Source organism: Puma concolor, chromosome C1 (genome assembly GCF_028749965.1).
Source record: "Puma concolor isolate L17-30 chromosome C1, mPumCon1.1.hap2, whole genome shotgun sequence".
Classification (NCBI taxonomy): Eukaryota; Metazoa; Chordata; class Mammalia; order Carnivora; family Felidae; genus Puma; species Puma concolor.
The window spans coordinates 59331228-59352948 of record NC_141674.1 but is presented as its reverse complement, the minus strand read 5'-3'; the positions used below and the strand labels follow the sequence as shown (position 1 = coordinate 59352948).

At 36.2% G+C, this 21721-nt stretch overlaps 1 protein-coding gene across 1 annotated transcript in view; it reads left to right on the top strand.

Annotated features, from left to right (window-relative positions):
• The window catches only part of NEGR1 (neuronal growth regulator 1), an 862121-nt gene extending 843975 nt beyond the window's left edge, over window positions 1-18146 (top strand). Inside the window, exon 7 of the mRNA XM_086717279.1 lies at window positions 14276-18146. Within this exon, the coding sequence (XP_086573405.1) occupies window positions 14276-14400 (125 nt within the window). The 3' untranslated portion in view covers window positions 14401-18146. The remainder of the gene's footprint in view (window positions 1-14275) is intronic.
• Window positions 18147-21721: the final 3575 nt, after the last annotated feature.

The window sequence follows — 21721 nt, the reverse complement described above, 5'->3', positions numbered from 1 at the left end:
AACATTTGTTATTTAAAAAAATAATTATATCACTTCTAGCACGTATACAGAAAAACTCATTTTGTATTTTATTGGTTGAAATGATTAATCAAAGTGGTGTGGATAATTTACTAGACTATGAAATTAGTTTGATCATATTATATTTAGAAATATTTTAAGGAGCACCTGGGTGGCTCAGTCAGTTGAGCATCTGACTTCAGTTCAGGTCATGATCTCGCGGTTCATGGGCTCCAGCCCCATATTGGGCTTTGCATTGACAAGGCCAGCCTGTTTCAGATTCTCTGTCTCCCTCTCTCTCTCTCTGCCCCTCCACACCTGTTCTCTCTCTCAAAAATAAACACAAAAAAAAATTAAAAACAAAAGAAATATTTTAAGATTATATGAGCAGTGGGAGTTATAAAAATCTGAAACAAGGTACTAAATAGGTTAATGTGAGAAGCGCTGTGTGCCAGAAAGAACACCAAACTGAAAGTTTAGAGAATTGAATTAATTCTCTGTGTAACTCTTCCCTCTCTAGACTTCGACCCCTTCTGGATTTAAAATGGCATAGACCTTGGAGTGCCTAGGTGGCTCAGTAGGTTAAGCATCTGACTTCAGCTCAGGTCATGATCTCCTGGTTCATGAGTTTGAACCCCACTTTGGGCTCTGTGCTGACATCTCAGAGCCTGGAGCCCGTTTGGGTTTTGTGTTTCCCTCTCTCTCTCTGCCACTCCCCCGCTCCTGCTCTGTCTGTCTCTCTCTCAAAAATAAATAAACATTTAAAAAAATTCAATGGCATAAACCTGAAATGCCTTTCTCTAACTAGTTCTGATTTGATTATACTTTGACAAAAGAGAATAGTGTCTCTCAAAGTTTCTTTTAATCCTGGAATTCTAATAATATATGATTTGGTGAAAATCAACCCTTTTATTCTAAAAGTAGATAGTTTTGATTTACTTGACATTGAGTTCCTGAAAGCCCTGGATTAAATCTTGTTCATCTTTGTATATTCAGCACTAAGCACAATGCCTAACATATAGTAGGTGCTCAGTAAGAATTTGTTATGTGAAGAATGTGATTACTGTTATAAAAACCAGTTACTCCTGAATTATTCTTTTTTGACTCAGTAAGATTAATTTTCCAGTTTGAGGGTTAAATGTATATGTTTTGGTTAAGGATAATTGACAATAATGCTAAAGTAGAGGCAACTCTAAAAAACTAAAATTTTGGCTAATGAAATAACAAGGCTTTTCCTCATTACTTGTGATCAAAAGAACTGTGGATACAAATTTATCAGTTGATAGACTGAAAAACTTATTAATGCAGTCCCAGGAAGCATTATTTCAATTACAGTCAAAAACTCTTTTGAACAAGTGCACCTGAGTTGCTAAGCTGGTTAAGCATCTGTCTCTTGATTTGGGCTCAGGTCATCATCTCGTGGTTTGTGAGTTCAAGCCCTGCATCAGGCTCTGCACTGACAGCTCAGAGCCTGCTTGGGATTCCCTCTCTCCCTCTCTCTCTGCCCTATCATCCCCCCCGCAAAAGAAATAAATAAACCTAAAAAAAATTTCGAGTAATAATATAAGTGGCTAAATGTACAACATCCCTAAAAGGAGGCACATGTTAGGTATTTTGATGTAATAGTTTAAAACATTCCCACCTCTCCTTTTAAAATACCTTCACTGGTGTCCAGAAAAATTAAGAACAATGTAGTCTCTGTATTTGGGGAGAAGAACGTTACTAAACATCCTTAAAAATCAGTATGAATCCTGATTGCAAAATGTGTTCAGTGCCAGGATCACTATGCAAATGTTTTGATCTTTTTTCTTTTCATCCTTCGTGGGACCATTTTTGGACTAAAATTCCCCAACATCTGACTTTTGCATGCACACATCCAAGTTCCTTTCATAATAATTGTATTTCCCATTTTCCCACCCTACAAGTTGGATCACCTTAGGCAGAAAATGTAGGCAGAAAAGGCAGGCTGGAGCTTTGAGTAAAGACCATTTCAAGGTTGTAGGGAGAGGAGTATTTTACAGTTGAAATCATAATAAAAATATAAGAACCATGAGTGCTTTTAAATATTTAAAAAATACAATAGGAGACAGAACTTTCATTAGGCAATGTTGCTGGTATAGCAGAAACCAGAATGATAATAATGTAAAACAGTGGGTAATATTCCTGGGATAAAATCTATGAGGAAAAAAAATCTGATTTAATTAAGATTTTAAGACCCCTTTTACATTATGAAGGGTATGTGCCTGCTGACAATATAATTAATGCAGACCTCATAAAAGTGATGCAACTGAGTTATCAAGAGCCAAGAAGAGTGTAGGCAAACAGATAGGATGATTATTTACTTTCAATCAATTTATTTATCTAAAACTAATTTATGGTACACCTACTAAGTGCAAAGCACTATACACTGTGGGAGGATATTAAATTGCCCTAGGCACAGTATTTATAACCTGTTGTTCTTCTCTTCTTCATACAAGAGTGCCATCTTTGTGTGGGTCCTCCCAAAATGAGCTGCTCACTAATAGGTGATTATTTTGGAAAGGAATTTTAAGCACGCTGGTAGGAGATTGGAACAAGTTAAACAGAGAAAGAGGGAAAGTCAGTCCAAGAATGTGTTATTGAGCTGGTCCCTGCTATGGGTCACTAAGCTCCATCCCACTGGGACCCCTGCGAGGAACCATGTGGAATATATCTCACAATTGTTTGCCCTGCATGCAGCTGGTTGTCATAGCAGCAGCTAAAGTAAAAAGGCGATGAGAGGATGGAAGGCAAGATACAAAAGGTGTGGGAAACAAATGTATTTTGCAAATTTATCTCATGTGGAGATAAAAAGAGCAGTTATTTATTAAGCCCTTATTATATGCAGTCATTGTGCTAGCCACTGGGGAAGAGGAAAAGAGAAGTATAGAAAGATGAAAAATTCAAGGTCCCTGTTCTTTAGGAATTCATAGTTTAGACAAGGAGGCAAGTCAGTAAGTAAGGCCATGACAGAGGAGTTTGAACTGCAGTGGAGAAGTATGTCATATGGAGGCTGAAAACTTGGGAGGAAGTGGAAGAAGATGATTCCAAGTAGAAGAAATATTGTCTGTAAGCCAGGGGGTTAGGGTGTGGTTTACTCAGAACACTGTGATCTACTTAGAGCAATTAGATAATAAGACTGTATCCCAGCACACAAAATAGTTTATCATGCATAATCAGCACTCACTATGTATTTATAGGTACTCAAGCATTACTTGCTTAATGAATAAATTTTCTGATCCGCGTTCTTAGAGCTGTCCTTTCAAGGAGCATGTTGTTGGCATGGTTGTGATTGTTTCAAGTGGATAGGATTTTGAGGTACACATAGCCTTACTCCACCAACTGGATATTTCTTCTTGGGCCAAAGTAAAGGACTTACATTGGCCCTTCTTATACATATACTAATACATCTTAAAAGCTGCTGTTCAATGAACACTTAAATGAGCACTGTGCTAAGCATTTTACTTAGCTCATTTACTTATTGCAACCCTACCAGGAAGACAAAACCGAGGCATAGAGGTGCGAAGCTAATACATGGTGTGCTTGATTGTTACCAATACTGTCTCCGTCTATAACTAGCACATTTAACTAGAAGTCACAGACAAGAGCAGTTCTTCAACAGTTGTCTTAGAGTGTATAACTCCATATGTTTATGGAATAGTGTCTTCAGGGACATCTGAGAATAGGAGCTTCTTCGCTTCAATAAAATAGAACCAATCTTCCTCCACAGTGGTAGTCGATGTATCCAAATCCCGAATTCTTGACTGCTGATAATTCCTTCCCTATAGCCCTTCTTTCTTTCTCTTGAGCTTTGCTGCAAAACCTCATTAAAGTGCAGAAATTAAAACAATCCATCTATAGTTACCTGCAATAAATATTTTGACAGTGCCAATCATTTAATCAAATGCTGTAATACAAAAGTAATTTAAATATGATCCTTGTTTTAAAGAGATTGAGGCTCTATTGAAGATGATGAACAGAAGACTGATAAAGTAGAGGTAAAAGCAAATTGGCTATTGAAGAAAAGAGGAATTGGCAGATTAATTCCAAGTAGAGTTAGGTAGCAATTCAGGGAGGCTACATGGAAATGGAAGCACAGAGAATCAGCATACCGCAGTTCTAGTCCTATGTTTACCTCTAACTTAACCACATCATTCATCTCCACCAGACTCATCTCCTCATGCATACCACTCTCAGTGCCCCTTAGAGTTCTGGCAGTTCTAACCTATGAGCAGAATGCGTGTGAGATGGGCACTGAAAGCTGGGTACCATTTTAACACAAAGAAATGCAAAACCCATCCCAGATGAAGGCAGAGCATGAGCAAATACACAAATGCAACACAGGCCTGGGCATATCCTGCACGAAGGGCCCTTCCCGCCTAGTGTGACTAGTGCAGTCCATGTGAGACAGCAGCCAGGGTAGGACCAGAAAGGTAGCTTTGGGAAAGTTTACAGAGGGTCTTGAATTCTATACAAAGCCATTTGGATTTAATAAGGTTTTTTAAATAGCCGAAATATAAAGGCAATGATTAGAGAATCATTGAGAATAATTGAAAATCAATCTGGAGCATAACAAGTGGAACAATTTAAGTAAATCAGAACTACAGGGCCAGATAATCTCTGGCCTTTATTGCACTTGAAAAGCTAAGAAAAAAAATTGGAAGGTAAATGTAATATTCCAAAAAATGAAAAAGATAATCAAACTTTATGAAATTCTTGATCTTTAATGCTGAAAGAACAATTGTAGAGTAACAGAAGAGAAGCTGCTTTAGGATAACGTTCCTAACATAAAAGATGAAATAAAACTTAATAAATAAGACAATTTGATCATTATAGTTCCAAGTTTTAACACTTATATAAAAACTTAAACAAAGTTACACCCACACAACCACACGTATAAAATCTTAAAAGCTCATTCAACTTGCAAAAATGTTTACCAGTTTGCAATTCCTCCCATTTTTTCCCGCATTAGCACATTGATGATACAGCTGATGGCAGTGACTATTAGTGACCTTAAGAACACAGCTGGGTTTCTATTTTTATTTCTGTAAAACCCTTTTCTTCAACTAAATGATGCCTTAAAGGCCTAAACTAAAATCTATGTAGTCAAGGCAATTTGTATTGTATGTTTGTGTATATATTTCACACAACAAAGCCAGCTTTTGAAACACGTGTATACACTCCCACACACATATGCACACATACTCCAAAATCTGTGATGATACTTCTATAGAAACCTGTTTTCAAACCAACCTGGAATGAATGACTGGACTTTGCCCAAGCTCAAAGAAGCATTTAGGGCTATACAAAATTACCTCTATTGACAACATACTTCAAAACAGAGTTACTATAGATTCATGTAAATCACTTCTGATCTGCTAAAAAAAAGAGTAAACTAAAACATCCACACATTTAGGAGATATTGATGAATAATTCAGGCTTTGAAACTTTTTTTCAATGACTCTGAAGGACAGAAAAAAGACTGTGGAATTTGTTTTTATTTGGGTGATTGCTTACTTATTCTCCTTAGCTCAAATTAGAGGTAATAGTCTTGGATAGTTTCATCTGGCTATTTGCAGATAAAAGTATTTATCTACAAATAGGCAGATTTCTGAATATGGGTAATAGCAGAGACAAACATATGTTTAAAATTCCTAATGCAGTTGATGCCGAGTAAATAGGATTGTATACTGTGAACTTTGGCAAAATGGCTATTCAGCAAGCAGGAAAGGATTCAAGGATGGTGGTCTGCCAGAGAAATAGCTTAGTAGTTGCTGAGAACAAGCTGGCAGGGAAATACCATGAGTCAGAAAGAGAAAGCAATCATGTGATTTCTCTAGCCAGTCTCCTCATTGTTCCTAACATAAAATAAAGATACTTTTTTTAAATTTTCTTTAATTTATTTTGGGAGAGAGAGGGAGGGGCAGAGAGAGAGAGGGAGAGAATCCCAAGCAGGCTCTGCACTGTCACTGCAGAGCCTGATGTGGGACTCAAACTCACAAACCATGAGATCATGGCCTGAGCTGAAATCAAGGGTCAGATGCTCGACTGACTGAACCACCCAGGTGCCGCTAAAATAAAGATACTCTCTGTGAAATAATTATTTTACATTTTTATGTTTGCGAAGGCTCTATCTGTAAAAGATGTTTGAACTTCCTGAAGATAGGCATTCAGTTTTTGATCAAATGAAAAATAAAAGTCTAAAATGTGAGAATAAATATCTAAATATAGATTTTCTGTACCCTTAGGTTTTGATTTTGAAAAAAAAAAAGTGCACCAATGTGAACTTGTTAGACCAATTCTTTCTAAGGACGATAAAAAAGAAGTCTGATAGGCAGGAATTCGAAGCCGTTTACCAACTCCTAATTTCTCTCCCTAAATAAAATTGAAGCTCACTGTGCTAGAGGCTCATAAATTAAACCTTACTCTACCGTCCCAAAAGCTGCGTGAAAAGTGGGGTATGTTATGTTTCCCTCTCTTTCCTCTTGGAAACAGTCTATGGCAAAATAAAGGTGTGTTGAGTAAAAAAGAATCCAAAAATCTATACATTGTTAGCTCTACTACATACATCATCACTATGCTACTCAGGTATCCCATAACTCTAGAGCCTCAGGGAAGATTTTGGAGGATCTACAGTACAGGAGCATGGAATAGCCACACAAAGAAAGCCTACCTGTGGAAATCAGTGTGCCATGTGTGTGAGATAGTGCACGAGAAGACAGGGCTTCTCTTTGCTGTGTCTTTAAATTTTTTTTTTCAACGTTTTTTATTTATTTTTGGGACAGAGAGAGACAGAGCATGAACGGGGGAGGGGCAGAAAGAGAGGGAGACACAGAATCGGAAACAGGCTCCAGGCTCCAGCCATCCGCCCAGAGCCTGACGCGGGGCTCGAACTCACGGACCGCGAGATCGTGACCTGGCTGAAGTCGGACGCTTAACCGACTGCGCCACCCAAGCGCCCCTTTGCTGTGTCTTTAACACAACACATTCAATCTTAAGGCCTGGACCACTTGACTGCACAAGAAATAGTGCAGAAAGGAATAATGAGATGATGTCACCTGTGCTGAGACTTGCCTGCTTCTTCCAGACACTACAGTCCAAAGTTGTACATTCTATGGTAAAACATATTCCATGCTAGTTCTCTTTTCCTCCCCCATCTCCACCCAGTGTTCAGGCAGAGTTAAGTGATTGAAGAAATTGGGGTATGATCTGAATCTGGATACCCTCTCCACCTGCTGATAGTGTTAAGGGGTGGATATTGCTAATGAGAGGATTAAAATGTCTTTTGAGCTAATGCCTCCCACAGTATGCAATGAAACAGGTACCCTGCCTTTTTGGAGAGAATCAATGATGCATAATTTCTCAGTGAACTAATGTGCAATCTATTTTGAATCCACATTAATCACTCTCTTTTCTATGAAATCGAATTTAGGTGTAAATCATTCACTTCCCAGGTATAGGCTTCCTCAGTAAAATGTAAGTTGAGGCCAGCTTTTTTATGGAAGCAGAGTTAATGTAGCTGAAGTAACTGTACCTAAGATTTCAGCAAGAATCTTAAAAATACGACTCAAAGTTAGTTTAGTTAAAGCTTGAGTAATTTAAGGAAATTGCCTAGGCAAGTAATTGGTATTATACCAAAACTAAATATTTCACAGTTACATTTGCTTTTGCCTAAAAATAAAAACTGGAGCAATACAAGGGAAAACTGCCAAGACTGAAAATAATATGCAGCAGCTGTAAGTAATTGGGAATGATAATCATAATTAGACAAGATGTAAGATGTGTGTTAAAACCCAGATTGGATCTTCCTGTTGACAACTGGGAGAAATCCCAGAGGCTTGGACTGTACACCTAGCCCAGGCACTTCTGCTCCCTACCTGAGAGCCCCAGCAAAACCCAACTGGGTGTTAGAGCAGCCAGGAAACCACTCTCTAAAGGCCATGCATCATATTGGGGGGAGAGGTGGGAAGAGCTCGTACTCCCTGTCTTCAAGGAGCTGGCAAACCAGAGGAAACTGAACAATTACCTAGCAGTAAATAGCATTAAATAAAAGTCCTTCAAAAGAAACCAAAATAATGAAGAGAATAAATGTTTTTGTAGGATAAAATGGAGGACAGCTTTTTAAGATCAGAGCAACATTAATTTAAGCAAGTGTAGATTAAAAATGAAGTAAAATATTCATACTGTATACTATATACCATATATAGTATACATATATATAGTATACTATACATATATATACTATATATATTTATGTACTATCAGTTAAAAAGGAACTATTTCTGAAATCAGGTATAAATGGGTTACTAAAAATTCATAGGGAGATTCAGGGGGCCTCATGGAGTAAATGGTATTTTAGGTATCTAAGGATGAGTAGGACTTTTTCAACGTTTATTTATTTTTGGGACAGGGAGAGACAGAGCATGAACGGGGGGGGGGGTCAGAGAGAGAGGGAGACAGAGAATCGGAAACAGGCTCCAGGCTCTGAGCCATCAGCCCAGAGCCCCACGCGGGGCTCGAACTCACGGACCGCGAGATCGTGACCTGGCTGAAGTCGGACGCTTAACCGACTGCGCCACCCAGGCGCCCCGTGGATGAGTAGGACTTTTAAGGTAGGGGGAGAAGGGGACAGGAAGGAAGACCATTTAAGCTTAATGATACGGCATATGCAAATGACAAGAAATGAAAATACTCTGTGTGTTCAGAAAATGGTTCATGTGACTGGAGCTAGGAGTATATACGAATCTGGATAAGTTGACTAGAACCAGGTAACAGAGGTCCCTGAATGCTGAGCTACAGAGTTTTGGCTTTCCTCAGGAGGCAATGGAGACCCCTGATGGTCTGGGATTAACGTAGACCTCTACTCTTGCCTCCACTAGTATCATCTATTTTCCACAAAATAGCCAAGCAATTATTTAAAAATGTCAGCTAGCCTCCTCTGCTCAGAACTCTCATGTGGATTCCCATATCACTCAGAATGAAATCAAAATTCTCAGGGTAGCCCAACTACACCTCTGATCATATGCCCTAGCCCTCCTAATTTTATTTAGGATGAGTAGCAGTTTGATATTCACAGGAAACGAAAAACATGGCAGAGAATATACAACAGATCTGACCATGTCAGAGACACCACTAGATGTCTCCTAACTAAAAAATTCAGGACTATATTTGGGGGACATGGGTTCATCTACACTTCCTGTTGTTTGCTGCAAAAGGATAGTGCTAGAAAGTTGGATGGATGCTCCTCCCCCTTATAATCAGCCTCATGATTTATCTTCTGCTCAAATGCTGAAGAGAGGTATTCTGACTCTGTACAGGTCTTAGAAAGTAATAAGTCTAAAAGTAGGGAGAGAAGAAAGGCAGTTAAACACAAATGATGAAAGACAATATTCTTCTGAAAAAAGAAGTCAAGATCTTGTGTTCCTTTATGTGCTTATGGTAAAAGGATGGGAAATAGATACAAACCTTATCATCATTCAACAAATATTTATTGAACTAAATATCAGACTCTGTTCTGTACCAATGAAAAAAATTACATATAATAAATCTTGGCTTGAAGACATTGTTAGTCTAATGGGGAAAGATAGATATGTAAACATGCTGTGATAGATATGTAAGTATGATATCAAATATGATGTCAAATTGATTTGGCATGTGGGACTTTATAAAAACTTTCCTCTTTCTGTTTTTATTATTATTTTTTTAATTTTATTTATTTTTGAGAGAGAGAGAGAGAGAGCGCATGAGCGGCGGGGTGGGGCAGAGAGAAAGAAGGAGACACAGAATCGAAAGCAGGCTCCAGGCTCTGAGCTGTCAGCACAGAGCCTGACACCAGGCTTGAACTCACGAGCCATGAGATCATGACCTGAGCCAAAGTGGGGCATTTAACAGACTGAGCCACCCAGGCGCCCCAAACTTTCCTCTTTTTAAAGCATATGATATTTGAACTGACTCTTCAAGCTGATTTCTAATAGTGAAGTTATTTTCTTTAATTTCTTAACATTTTCTATAATTTCTCAAGTAGATGATTGATATTTAACATGCCAAACAAATCTAATTGGCCCCAATAATACTGAGACTCCTAACTTTAGTACCATTAGCCTGGTACTCTGAATCACTCAACAAGTCACACATACACACACACACACACACACACACACACACACACACACAAATACATAATAAATAGTTAATGGGACTAAGGTTATACAATAATAGGATACCCCAAGTAAAAGGACTATATGCCACCATTTTTTAAAGTGAGACACACTAACACGTGCATATCATTGCATTTTGTAAAAAAAAAAAAAAAAACACTGTATTTGTATCTGCTCGGACTACTTACCTGCCATGACTCCTTGTGGAGCCTTCCCATGTTTGTTTATTATCCTTATAAGTATGTATATCCTAATGTTCTATATGTGCCTTTTTATTTATACCTCCAACTATAATAAAACTTTTCCTAAGAGAGGAGATTGAGTTTTATTTGCCTTTGCCTGTGTTCAATCCCTAGCACATGAAAGATGCTCAATATATACTTAAGGGGTACAAATTATGTACATGACTTAGCATTAGGTATGTAATCAAAAATTCCCTTGACTAACTTTACTCTTTGTTTTTTAGCTTACTGATTATCAGTAGCTAGTCTACAGTCTATTTCCTGTAATAATTGCAGGCTAATGATGCAGCAAAAGGCTCCTCCTTTATTTTAGGACTAATAGAAGGACTAATAGGACAACTAAAGAGTACAATGGAAAAATACATACTCTGTTATAATATTTAATTTTAAATATATTATTGACATACTTTTGTCATGTCTAAGGCAGTAGGAGGCTGAGTGGAAGATAAAGGCACACTGGAGGAAAAGATAGGGTATATGGAATTAAGCAGCAAAAGGACCATCCTATATTATTAGCTATTGTATTCCCAGTGCCCGGTACCTAATCCAATAAATTTGGGTTGAATGAATGAAAGATGATATATTGTAGAATCTCTGGCCTATAAGCAAGTGGCTTGCTTCAGAAGAGATTCCGTTTTGTAGGAGAGAACTACTCCTTCTAATTCCGGCCCATTCATTTATTAAATTGAATCATTCATTCAAAAGACATCTCTTCAGCATCTACTTTGCCACTCTCTGTACATGGAAACAAAAAGATAAATAAAACATGACCTAGGAGAGTTCACAGTCTGGTTAGAAAAATAGATATGTATGTGAACATTGACAATGTAGTATGATAGCTGTGTAAAAAGGGATATTATGGTGGCATGATGGCACAGTAAGGTAATCTGTTCAGCGTGCTGGTAAAGGAGAGGGGATTCAGGAAAGATTGCTCCCAAAATGCACTTTAAAGGATGGATAAGGAGTTTTCAGGATTGTTTCTACTTTACCCCCTTGATGTACTATTTAATTTGTCATGACAATAAAAATTTTATCTTTGTTTTGTATGCTTGGCTTTTAAGATCTATTTCTTATTTATGAAATCATTTTATATGCTTTGCTTATTATTAGTCCTTTACTATAATACCGGTTTTATTGCACTTGAGATTCTTTAAAAACAACAGCAAAATAACTCTTAAATAGCTGTCATTGAGAAGGTAACAGACCAATTAAATATTTATTTATGTTTTAAAAAACAAAACACCTTTCCAGGTCTTGAACAAGAGGAAATAATTTAAGGAGTTTCATGGTTTTAAATTAGACTTCTTATATATCAAAACTTCAAAAGCTGTGTGCTCAACAATAGGCTTATTTTCTTCATCATCTTCTCATTTTTTTAAAACTCACTTATGATGCAAATAGAAGCATTAAATAGTGGATTTTGCTCCATGTTTACTAAAGAGGAGTAATCTTAGACCTTGAACTTTATTCACCTGGAATCAACAATTGTACTGTCAAGAAAACTTCCCCCTGCAAAGGTCAATGCAGCTCTCATCCCCTTTTAATTTCTTAGAGATACAAACAAAACAATTTATTCTTCTTGTAATATGGAAATATAGTCACTGGTGAAAGTTCTATTAAAAACAACCTGCTGTTAATTCAAACTCATTGTGACTAAAACTGCTTCTGGATTTGAGTTATGGTTTTGGGGATGAAATAGTATATTTTTTTTATTACATGGTTCACTTTCTACTAGGAAACATTGCTTGAAATCCAGGTTTCATTAAGAGAGGGTAGTTAAAAGTATGTTGGTGGGGTTTTTTATTATTACTATTATTTTTATTATGACAAATGAGGATTGGTCTCAAGCAAAGCTGAGCATGCCTACAACATTCCATTTCTGGAACACAGTATAATTCACATTCAAAGAGGCTACAGTTCTCTTGTGAAATGCAGTGAAATTCATTCAGTAGACTCCCACCATATTCCAAGCTTCAGTGACTCTCTAGGTGAAATCTCTCAGTGAGAATTCAACATGACTGTTAGCCAAGTACTACATAAGCTTCTCTGAGTATGAAACTGTGATCTTTCCAATGTATAAAAGTAATCACACAATTCAACAGCTCCAAATTCTTTAAAATCTCCTTCACTATAAAAAAACTAAATCGGGGCGCCTGGGTGGCATAGTTGGTTAAGTATCTGACTCTTGATCTCGGCTCAGGTCATGACCTTGCAGTTTGTGAGTTCGAGGCCCACATCAGGCTGTGCTGATGGCGCAGAGGCTGCTTGGGATCTGTCTCTCCTCTCTCTTTCTCTCTCCTTCTCTCTGCCCCTTCCCCACTTGTGCATTCTCTCTCTCTCTCTCTCTCTCTCTCTCTCTCTCTCTCTCTCTTTCTCCCTCCCTCAAAATAAATAAATAAACTTAAAAAAAACCTGTTATTTTTCTTACAGTTAAGGTTATGCTCTATCTGCCTAGAGTTCCAGTTTCAATTCCCTCTACTCCAAGCCTCAAACTTCATGGTCCAGCAAGACTAATCTACTAGAATATATGTCCTGCTCTCCCCTTTACTCATACCTTTGAATAAATTGTTTCCTCTACCCAAATGACTGTCTCCTTTGGTAAAACTCTGTTAAATCATCCCTCCCTTGCCTGGGAAGATTTAGATACAAAATTTTCTGTGTTGCTCCAGTGTATACATGCAAATCTAATATTCCTTGGAATATATTATGATTGTTTGAATTTTTTTTTCACCTATCCCCCCCAAAAAAATTTTTCCAGCTTTTAGTACAAGTATTTGACCAATAAAAAAGATCCACACACACACACAAAAAAAATATATATATATATATATATATATATATATATATATATAGTATCATTTATATGTGAAATCTAAAAAGCTAAACTTGTAAAAACAGAGCAGAATGGTGACCAGAGGCTGGGGCAGGGGAATCGGGGATATGTTGTCTAAAGGTACATACAGACTTAGAACTAATAGATAAATGGACTCCTGGAGAACTAATGCACAGCATAGTGATTATAGACAACATTACTGTATTATAATCTTCAAAGTTGCTAAGAGACTAGATTTTAATTGTTTCCATTACAAAAGAGAAATGATAATTATGTGATATGATAGAGTTGTTAGCTGATGCTGTGGTGGTGATCATATTGCAATTCATAAATGTATCAAATCAACACTGTTGTGTACCTTAAACTTACACAATGCCAATTATAGATCTCAATAAAAATAAATGTTAAAAAAATATATGCATGGGGCACCTGGGTGGTTCAGTCAGTTGAGCGTCCAACCTCGGCTCGGTCATGATCTCACAGTTTGTGAGTTTGAGCCTCGCATCAGACTCTGTGCTGACAGCTCAGAGCCTGGAGCCTGCTTTGGATTCTGTGTCTCCCCATCTCTGGGCTCCTCCTCTGCTCTGTCTCTCTCTGTCTCTCAATAATAAATAAATGTTAAAAAAATAAAAATAAAAAAATATATATATATGCATGAACTACATATTATCCACGAATACAAATATTTACAGTACAAAAAAAGGAATAATAATGCTAGCCACTGTTTATTAAGTACTTAGCCTGTATCCAGCCCAGTGCAATGTGCTGTATGTTCTTCATCTCCAATTCTCACGACAGCCCTGCCAGGTGGATTATATTATTTGTCTCTTGCCCTTGAGAAAACTCAAGCTCAGAGAAGTTAGTTGCATAGGCCACACATTGTCATATAGCAGAACCAGATGTGAACTTAAGTCTATCTACTCCAATGCCAGTGCTCTCCCCAGTACACCCAGCTGCCTTTTGATTATTGTTAAGATCCTAAAAGACACAAATTAGATTTTGATTTAATCTTTTCCGTTTCTTTCCAGCTCCAAGTACAGCCCAGTATGGAATTACCGGGAGCGCTGACGTTCTTTTCTCCTGCTGGTACCTTGTGTTGACACTGTCCTCTTTCACCAGCATATTCTACCTGAAGAATGCCATTCTACAATAAATTTAAAGACCCATAAAAGGCTTTTAAGGATTCTCTGAAAGTGCTGATGGCTGGATCCAATCTGGTACAGTTTGTTAAAAGCAGCGTGGGATATAATCAGCAGTGCTTACATGGGGATGATCGCCTTCTGTAGAATTGCTCATTATGTAAATACTTTAATTCTACTCTTTTTTTGATTAGCTACATTACCTTGTGAAGCAGTACACATTGTCCTTTTTTTAAGACGTGAAAGCTCTGAAATTACTTTTAGAGGATATTAATTGTGATTTCATGTTTGTAATCTACAACTTTTCAAAAGCATTCAGTCATGGTCTGCTAGGTTGCAGGCTGTAGTTTACAAAAACGAATATTGCAGTGACTATGTGATTCTTTAAGGCTGCAATACAAGCATTCATTTCCCTGTTTCAATAGGAGTCAATCCACATTGACAAAGATGCATTTTTTTCCTTTTTTGATAAAAAAGCAAATAATATTGCCTTCAGATCATTTCTTCAAAATATAACTAACACATATCTAGATTTTTCTGCTCGCATGATATTCAGGTTTCAGGAATGAGCCTTGTAATATAACTGGCTGTGCAGCTCTGCTTCTCTTCCCTGTAAGTTCAGCATGGGTGTGCCTTCATAAAATAATAATTTGCTCTTTGTCTCCACCTAATAAAAATGTTTTGCCACATCCTATAATTTGAAAGCAAAAATAAACCATAATGATAAAGCTAAAGTATATCCTATCTCTAAAGAATGAAGGAGCTGTCAGACTGTAAAAATCTCTTCCCTCCTTGCCAGTGGGGTGTGAGAATTTTGCCCCACCTAAACTCAGTTTTGCGGTGAAAAACAATTTCATTAACGTAGTACAGGTCAATCTATTACCGTGTGAATCCTTTGGTTATAGTTGAATGTTGAATCCACTCTGGGAAATAATTCCCTTTAAAATGACAGCAAAGTCCATCCAAGGGATTGCTCAGCAATACAGCATCTTTTCCTTTCACTACTCCAAGCCAAAATCTTTAAGATGGTTGTCAGAAAGAACACAAAGTCCGATCACCTAACATGACGTGAGTTGGTGAACACACCAAAGTCATTTGGTTCTGTGGCAGGTAAGTTGGTGTGATAGATTCGTGCTCCCGCACCCGGGCATTTCGCACATCTTCCACCTGAAAACATCACTCAGCTGAGAGTTTGGAATGCATGTTATATAAAAGAAAATGCTCCAAAATATATAATAACAAGTATTCCATGCTGGCATGCAGCAGATCAATCCCTGAAATAACTAGTTCTGCAATAAAATCTTTCTCTGTAGCAATGTCAGTTCAAAAACATAAGGTCAAAACACAAACAATGACAAAATGACCATGCTTTATGTCTTCTTACGTGATATGTGTAAGACATGATCAAATGAAGACAAGACACCCGTGATTAGAATATCTTAAGATATATTAGTTATTAAGTTATCATGAATAGTTCATTGTTTCCACCATAAAGAATGAAAACTACATTTTTTAAGGAAAATGGTGTTATTTTAAGGAGTATTATATTACAAGAGTATTTCCATGGTTTTACTCTTTACTAAAGAAAGACCATAACCTTGAAAGCCATTTTACAAGTTTGATGAACTTACCAATTTCACTACATAGGGGGATTTCTGCAAATAGTCTCCTTTTGCAAGTCATATTAACAATTAAAAAAAACTCACTAATAGTTAGATACGAGATATTTCATGGAGGTTGTACATACTTAACATACCTAATATTTTGCCCCGAAATAAATGGCTTGAAAATCATGATTTTTTTTTTGAGTAAAGCTTAGCCCCGAAGTACGCCATAAATCTATTTTAATTAGAAAAATGAATCCTACATGAGGAGGCATAAATATACAGTGTTTCCACAAAATGGCAATAATATGGCATTGTGCTATTAAATTTACTCACTGTAATTATTCATTACATTATTTTGACTGATGTATTAAAAACTTTTTTAACACACATGGCATTTTAATTTTGATTATTATTTATTTGCTTTTTAAAAATATTCTTTGTGAAATTGGTGAGTAAACCACAATTTTTTTTTTGTATTGCAGCTTTAAAGTGGCACACTCCATAAAAATCTACTTACTAGAAATAGTGGTGCTACCACAAAAGTGTTAACCATCAGTACCATTGTTTGGGAGAAGGAAACAGATCAAGAATGCATATTATACAGTGACCGCTTTCCTAGAGTTAAAAATACCTCCTCTTTGTAAGGTTTGTAGGGTAAATGTGAGGTAAATCGAGGTATAAACTATGGATGAACCAAATAATTAGTTCAAAGTGTTGTCATGATTCCGAATTTGTGGAGTCTGGTGTTTTTCCCATAGAATGTGACAGAAGTACAGTCATAGCTCAGTAGCTATATGTATTTGCCTTTATGTTAGAAGAGAATTTCTTGAGTGACATTTTAAATAGAGGAGGTATTCACTATGTTTTTCTGTATCACAGCAGCATTCCTAGTCTTTAGGCCCCTGAACAGAGTGAAACCATGAGTATTTATGAGTTCAATATTGTTCAAATAAGGCTACAGTATTTGCTTTTTTGTGTGAATGTATTGCATATAATGTTCAAGTAGATGATTTTACATTTATAGACATATGAAATGTCTGATTACTCCATTTTATCAGTCCTGACTGTACAAGATTGTTGCAATTTCAGAATAGCGGTTTTATGAAATTGATTTATCTTTTGATCTATAACAATTTTGCTAGCTATTCATTTCAGCGTTATATTTCCACAAGTTACATTGGTGGGACTCCTTTTGTTGCCCCTAAAGTTTTTGGTTTTTTTAAGGAAAGAAAAATAAAGAGCAGTTGAGAAAAGAGACTGCAAAGAAAAGAGTGGAGGTAAGGAGAGAGGGAAGAAAAAAAAGGAGGAAGGAAGGAGGAAATGAAGGAAGGAAGGGAGAAAATAAGGGAGAGAGGGAAGAAGAATATTAGGGTAGTTGACTTAATTCATTTGCATTTTTGGTTTAACTGCAAGTGCTGTAATTATGTTTTACAATGATCCCATTCGAAACATAAGTCCTGTGACACCATTAAGTTTCTATTATGCAGCAATTATATAATGAAAAGTACTGCCCAAATTATAGGATTGTGTTTTTTTGGAAACACTAAAAGATTTGAAAGAGAATGTCAAACTTAAAACCACTTTTGGGGGTGTTTAAAACTTAACTGAAAAATTAATGCTTCATCATAACATTTAAGCTATATCTAGAAAGTAGACTGGAGAACTGAGAAAATTACCCAGGTAATTCAGGACAAAAAAAAAAAAACACAACTATATATATATATATATATATATATATATATATATACCCCAATGTGTGAACTCAGAGAAGTCTGAGAAATTTATCAAAGCCAATCATCTATATTGATCAAATTTACTGAGTAATTGTTAATTTATCCATTGTACTTAGCTTTGTGACAGCCAAAAGTTACCTATTTAATCTTTTCAATAAAAATTGTTTTTTGAAATTCAGAAATGATTTAAAAAGAGGTCAGGTTTTTAACTATTTATTGAAGTATGTGGATGTACAGTATTTCAATAGATATGAATATGAATAAATGGTATGCCTTAAGATCCTTTGAATATGTATTTACTTTAAAGACTGGAAAAAGCCCTTCCTGTCTTTTAGTAAAACATCCATATTTCATAATCTGATGTAAAATATGTTGTACTGTTTCCAATAGGTGAATATAAAGTCAGTTTATCAATTAAAATATGTATTTGACTCATTTAAAACTCTATTCGTTTAAGAGAAAAAAGGAAGAAATAATAATTTAACATATTTCTGCTATTCCCTTCTTTATTTTCTGCTGCATTCACTGTACCATAGTCACATCTTTCAGGAACTCCAAAGCAATACAGGGTGAAAACATTAGATGCTACAATTTCAAAGGGCTGCACGTATAGCCTTTCTTTCTGTTGCTGAATCCCAAAAGGTTTCGCAAGTTGAACTACATCTAGCCTAAAGAAGCAACTTTCCAGAGAGATTTTATTATTTATTATTTAGAACTTTCACCTGCCAAAATGCAGCAAAGTTAGAAACAGAGACTGCTGATAAAATCTTATTAGTTTTATAAGCCAAGAATCCCAAAACTCAAATACCTACAGGAGTCAGGCATATAGTATAATTTCATAAACAGCCAGGTATAAAACAGGGAATATATATTCCACCTCAAGGCATGCACATACAATTTCCTTAAAACACCTTGTTTTCCAAACAGGACACAATTTGGCTGAGAGCCCTTCGTTTGTGGCTGCTATACTATCCAAATGAGAGACATCCCAGATGAGTGATTTAAGCCCTGTTCTCCACATCCATCCAAATAAAAAGGAATCAAATAAAAAGGAACAGTATGGTAGATAAACAAAACAACAAACCATGAAAAAGATCCATGCTTGGAGTAATAAGCTCTTTTGAAATGTGGGTGTCATTGCTATTCTGGGAAAACTATATCTACCCCCCCCAATAAAAACACATTAATAAACATCTGATTTTCCCACTGGTTCATCACTTCTCCCTGTGTAATTTCTATCCTGCACTTAATTACATGGAAACAGAAGCATCAAGTCTCAGACCTTGAAAGGTAGCATGTGAAGCAGAGCTACTTTGTCTCTGAACATGATGGGCCAAAATACTTCAAAACGACATCCAGGTATTTGGAAAATAATCACTTGCTTCATCCTGGTAGGCAGAAATTTAAGAATTTTAAGAGGAAATTTTCTAAGAACAATTCATTCATGATAATGGAGTCTGATCCAACCACCAGAGAATCGATGTACTCTTTCTGAACTTCCCAAGAAGCATACACCGTCACGTTCACACGCACTTCTAATAATTCTAAATTCACTGAAAATACTTAAGAATTGACATCTCTAGTGGAAGGAATAAAATTGGCAAATGAATCACATAAATACTTCCAGTCTTCCTGGAGAGGAAAAAGGAAAAAGGTTTTTAGTTTTCTCCCTGAAATCTCCACCCACAATCATCCTAAAGTTAGCATAACTCACCCAATGCTTCAATCTAAGAAATGCACTCCATCTCAGAGACAGCTAGAATTACTAGTGGCAGCTAGAATTACTCCTGAAAGGTCACGACGATCTCTACCATGCATTTTACAATGGCAAAGCACTTTAGCAGGCATTGCTACTTTGACTTTCACAATACTTTCAAATGTTATTGTCATGCATTGATGATGAAAACAAGATTCAGAAATCTTAAATCACTTGGTGAAGATTACGCTTCTACTAAGTGGCAGATTTGAATCAAATAAGCTGTGCAACATAGTCCCAAGTTGTTTCTATTTCCATTAATTTTCTTAGGAAGAAGAAAAGGAGGTGATCATATTACTAGCTTTGTAAACAACTATATGTACATCTATATTTATAAATAAGTAACTCTGTTTATACTTTTTTTTCCTTTAATGTCATCCCTTTATTTTCCAATGCTTCCAGTGTGTACATGATTTAAAGGCAAATCACAATTTGTATCTCATCGAAAACTTTTGGGTGTGGAACATAGAATGCAATTGCCTTTGACACATGAGCCTTTATTAACATTAGAGCCATCACACCCATGGAGGATATTCCCGTAACTATATGTATCTTTTTTATATAACATTTTGCAAAAAACATGTCAAATTTTGGATAATCCATTAAGATTGTTTCCCAGAATTCTTGGGAAAATGGAGGCCAAATATATATATATACACATTTTTTTAATGTAAAATAGAATACTGATTTTAATCTTGAATGATGTTGTTTGAGCCAGCTTAGATCAAAATACTAATTATATGCACATCTGTTTGTTACGGGGCAGTACAACAAAAAGGAGATGCTAATTTTACAAATTGAACTATATATAACATAAGGAATACATTTGTATTTTGTTAGCAAAATATAAACGTAATGCAAATCCTGTGGAGTTCAATCTAGTTGGGAAAAAAGCACGACTTTCGATGCACATATAAAATGAACACATTAATTATTAATGAGTCACTGAATAAGGTGTTACAACCAGATAAAAGGACAATCCAAAAAACAGACACATTTATAGATCAAGAATATTGAAATTAATATTCTAATAGAAGCAAAACTGACTTCTTCCAGAGAAAGAAAGAGTAATTCAATTCATCCAATTGAATCTTTAACCAACAGAATTTATTTACATGTCTACAGACAAGAAATATTTTGCCTTCGTATCACTTATCTACAACTTGTAAAATGCAAGTTCAAATGCAATGAAAGGTAGACTCCCACAGAATCAGAATCAGGTCATCTGGAAGGGTGTGCTGTAAATAATGCATGGGTTTCTCACTGCAACACAAATTTTTCCCTAAAATGCTGAGATGTAAAAATCTTTAAAACAGTTGAATTAAATGAATTGCTAATATTTCGAGGTTTGACAACATAATCTCCATTGTAATCACACACACACACACACACACACACACACACACACACATTATCTCTACATCTAATATCCTCTAATTGCTTATTTTCTTCCTATCCCCCAAGTCATTACCTAACAGCTTGGGACATAGAGAAGGTGAAGTAAACGATTAAACATAACAAGAACCACCTTGGTGCAAGAATCTACCTCGTTGAACAATGAATATATTTTCGATACTGTTAAAAGTAAAGTCATTTGTCATTTGGAAGGAGAGCATTTAATTCTTGGGATAACAGGAATTTTACATGAACAACAATAAGAAAAACAAAGTAACAGTTGAGATAGCAATATTTTATCAACCAAATACAATGATAATGGTGAAAACGTTATAAGAAGCTATTGCAAGAGCTGAATGGTCTGCTTCCACTTAATGCTAATGAGCCTGCTCCTCGCACAAATTTTGGTTTGGTAGAAACTACAGGAGGTAGCATGGTTCATTAGGCTTTCAAAGCTTTAAAATGTTAAAGGGGGTGGTTTTCCTCCTGCAATTCAAGTGAATTGCTAAAAGCACTGGGATGTTCCTCAGTGGAACTTTGAATTTGCTAGTTTCTTCATTAATTTTGACCTTTTTTACATTCAAAAAAGTTAACTTTACACTAAACTACAGCAGACTTCTACCTCCTGCAGTTTTGAATTGTGCTTAAACAAGTACTCCAAGCACATGGAATTTCTTGAGAAAATTTGGGGACCGTATTTTTTTAAAGGGATTTATAAAATAGTCTTTGGAGACTATAATATGCTAATAGTAAAGAGCAAGGGTTTCTTCAGTGTTCTAAAGTACCTATCAGAACTCTTACATGGTTTTCTAAATAGATGTAGAGTGTGGTTGCTTTGAACTTG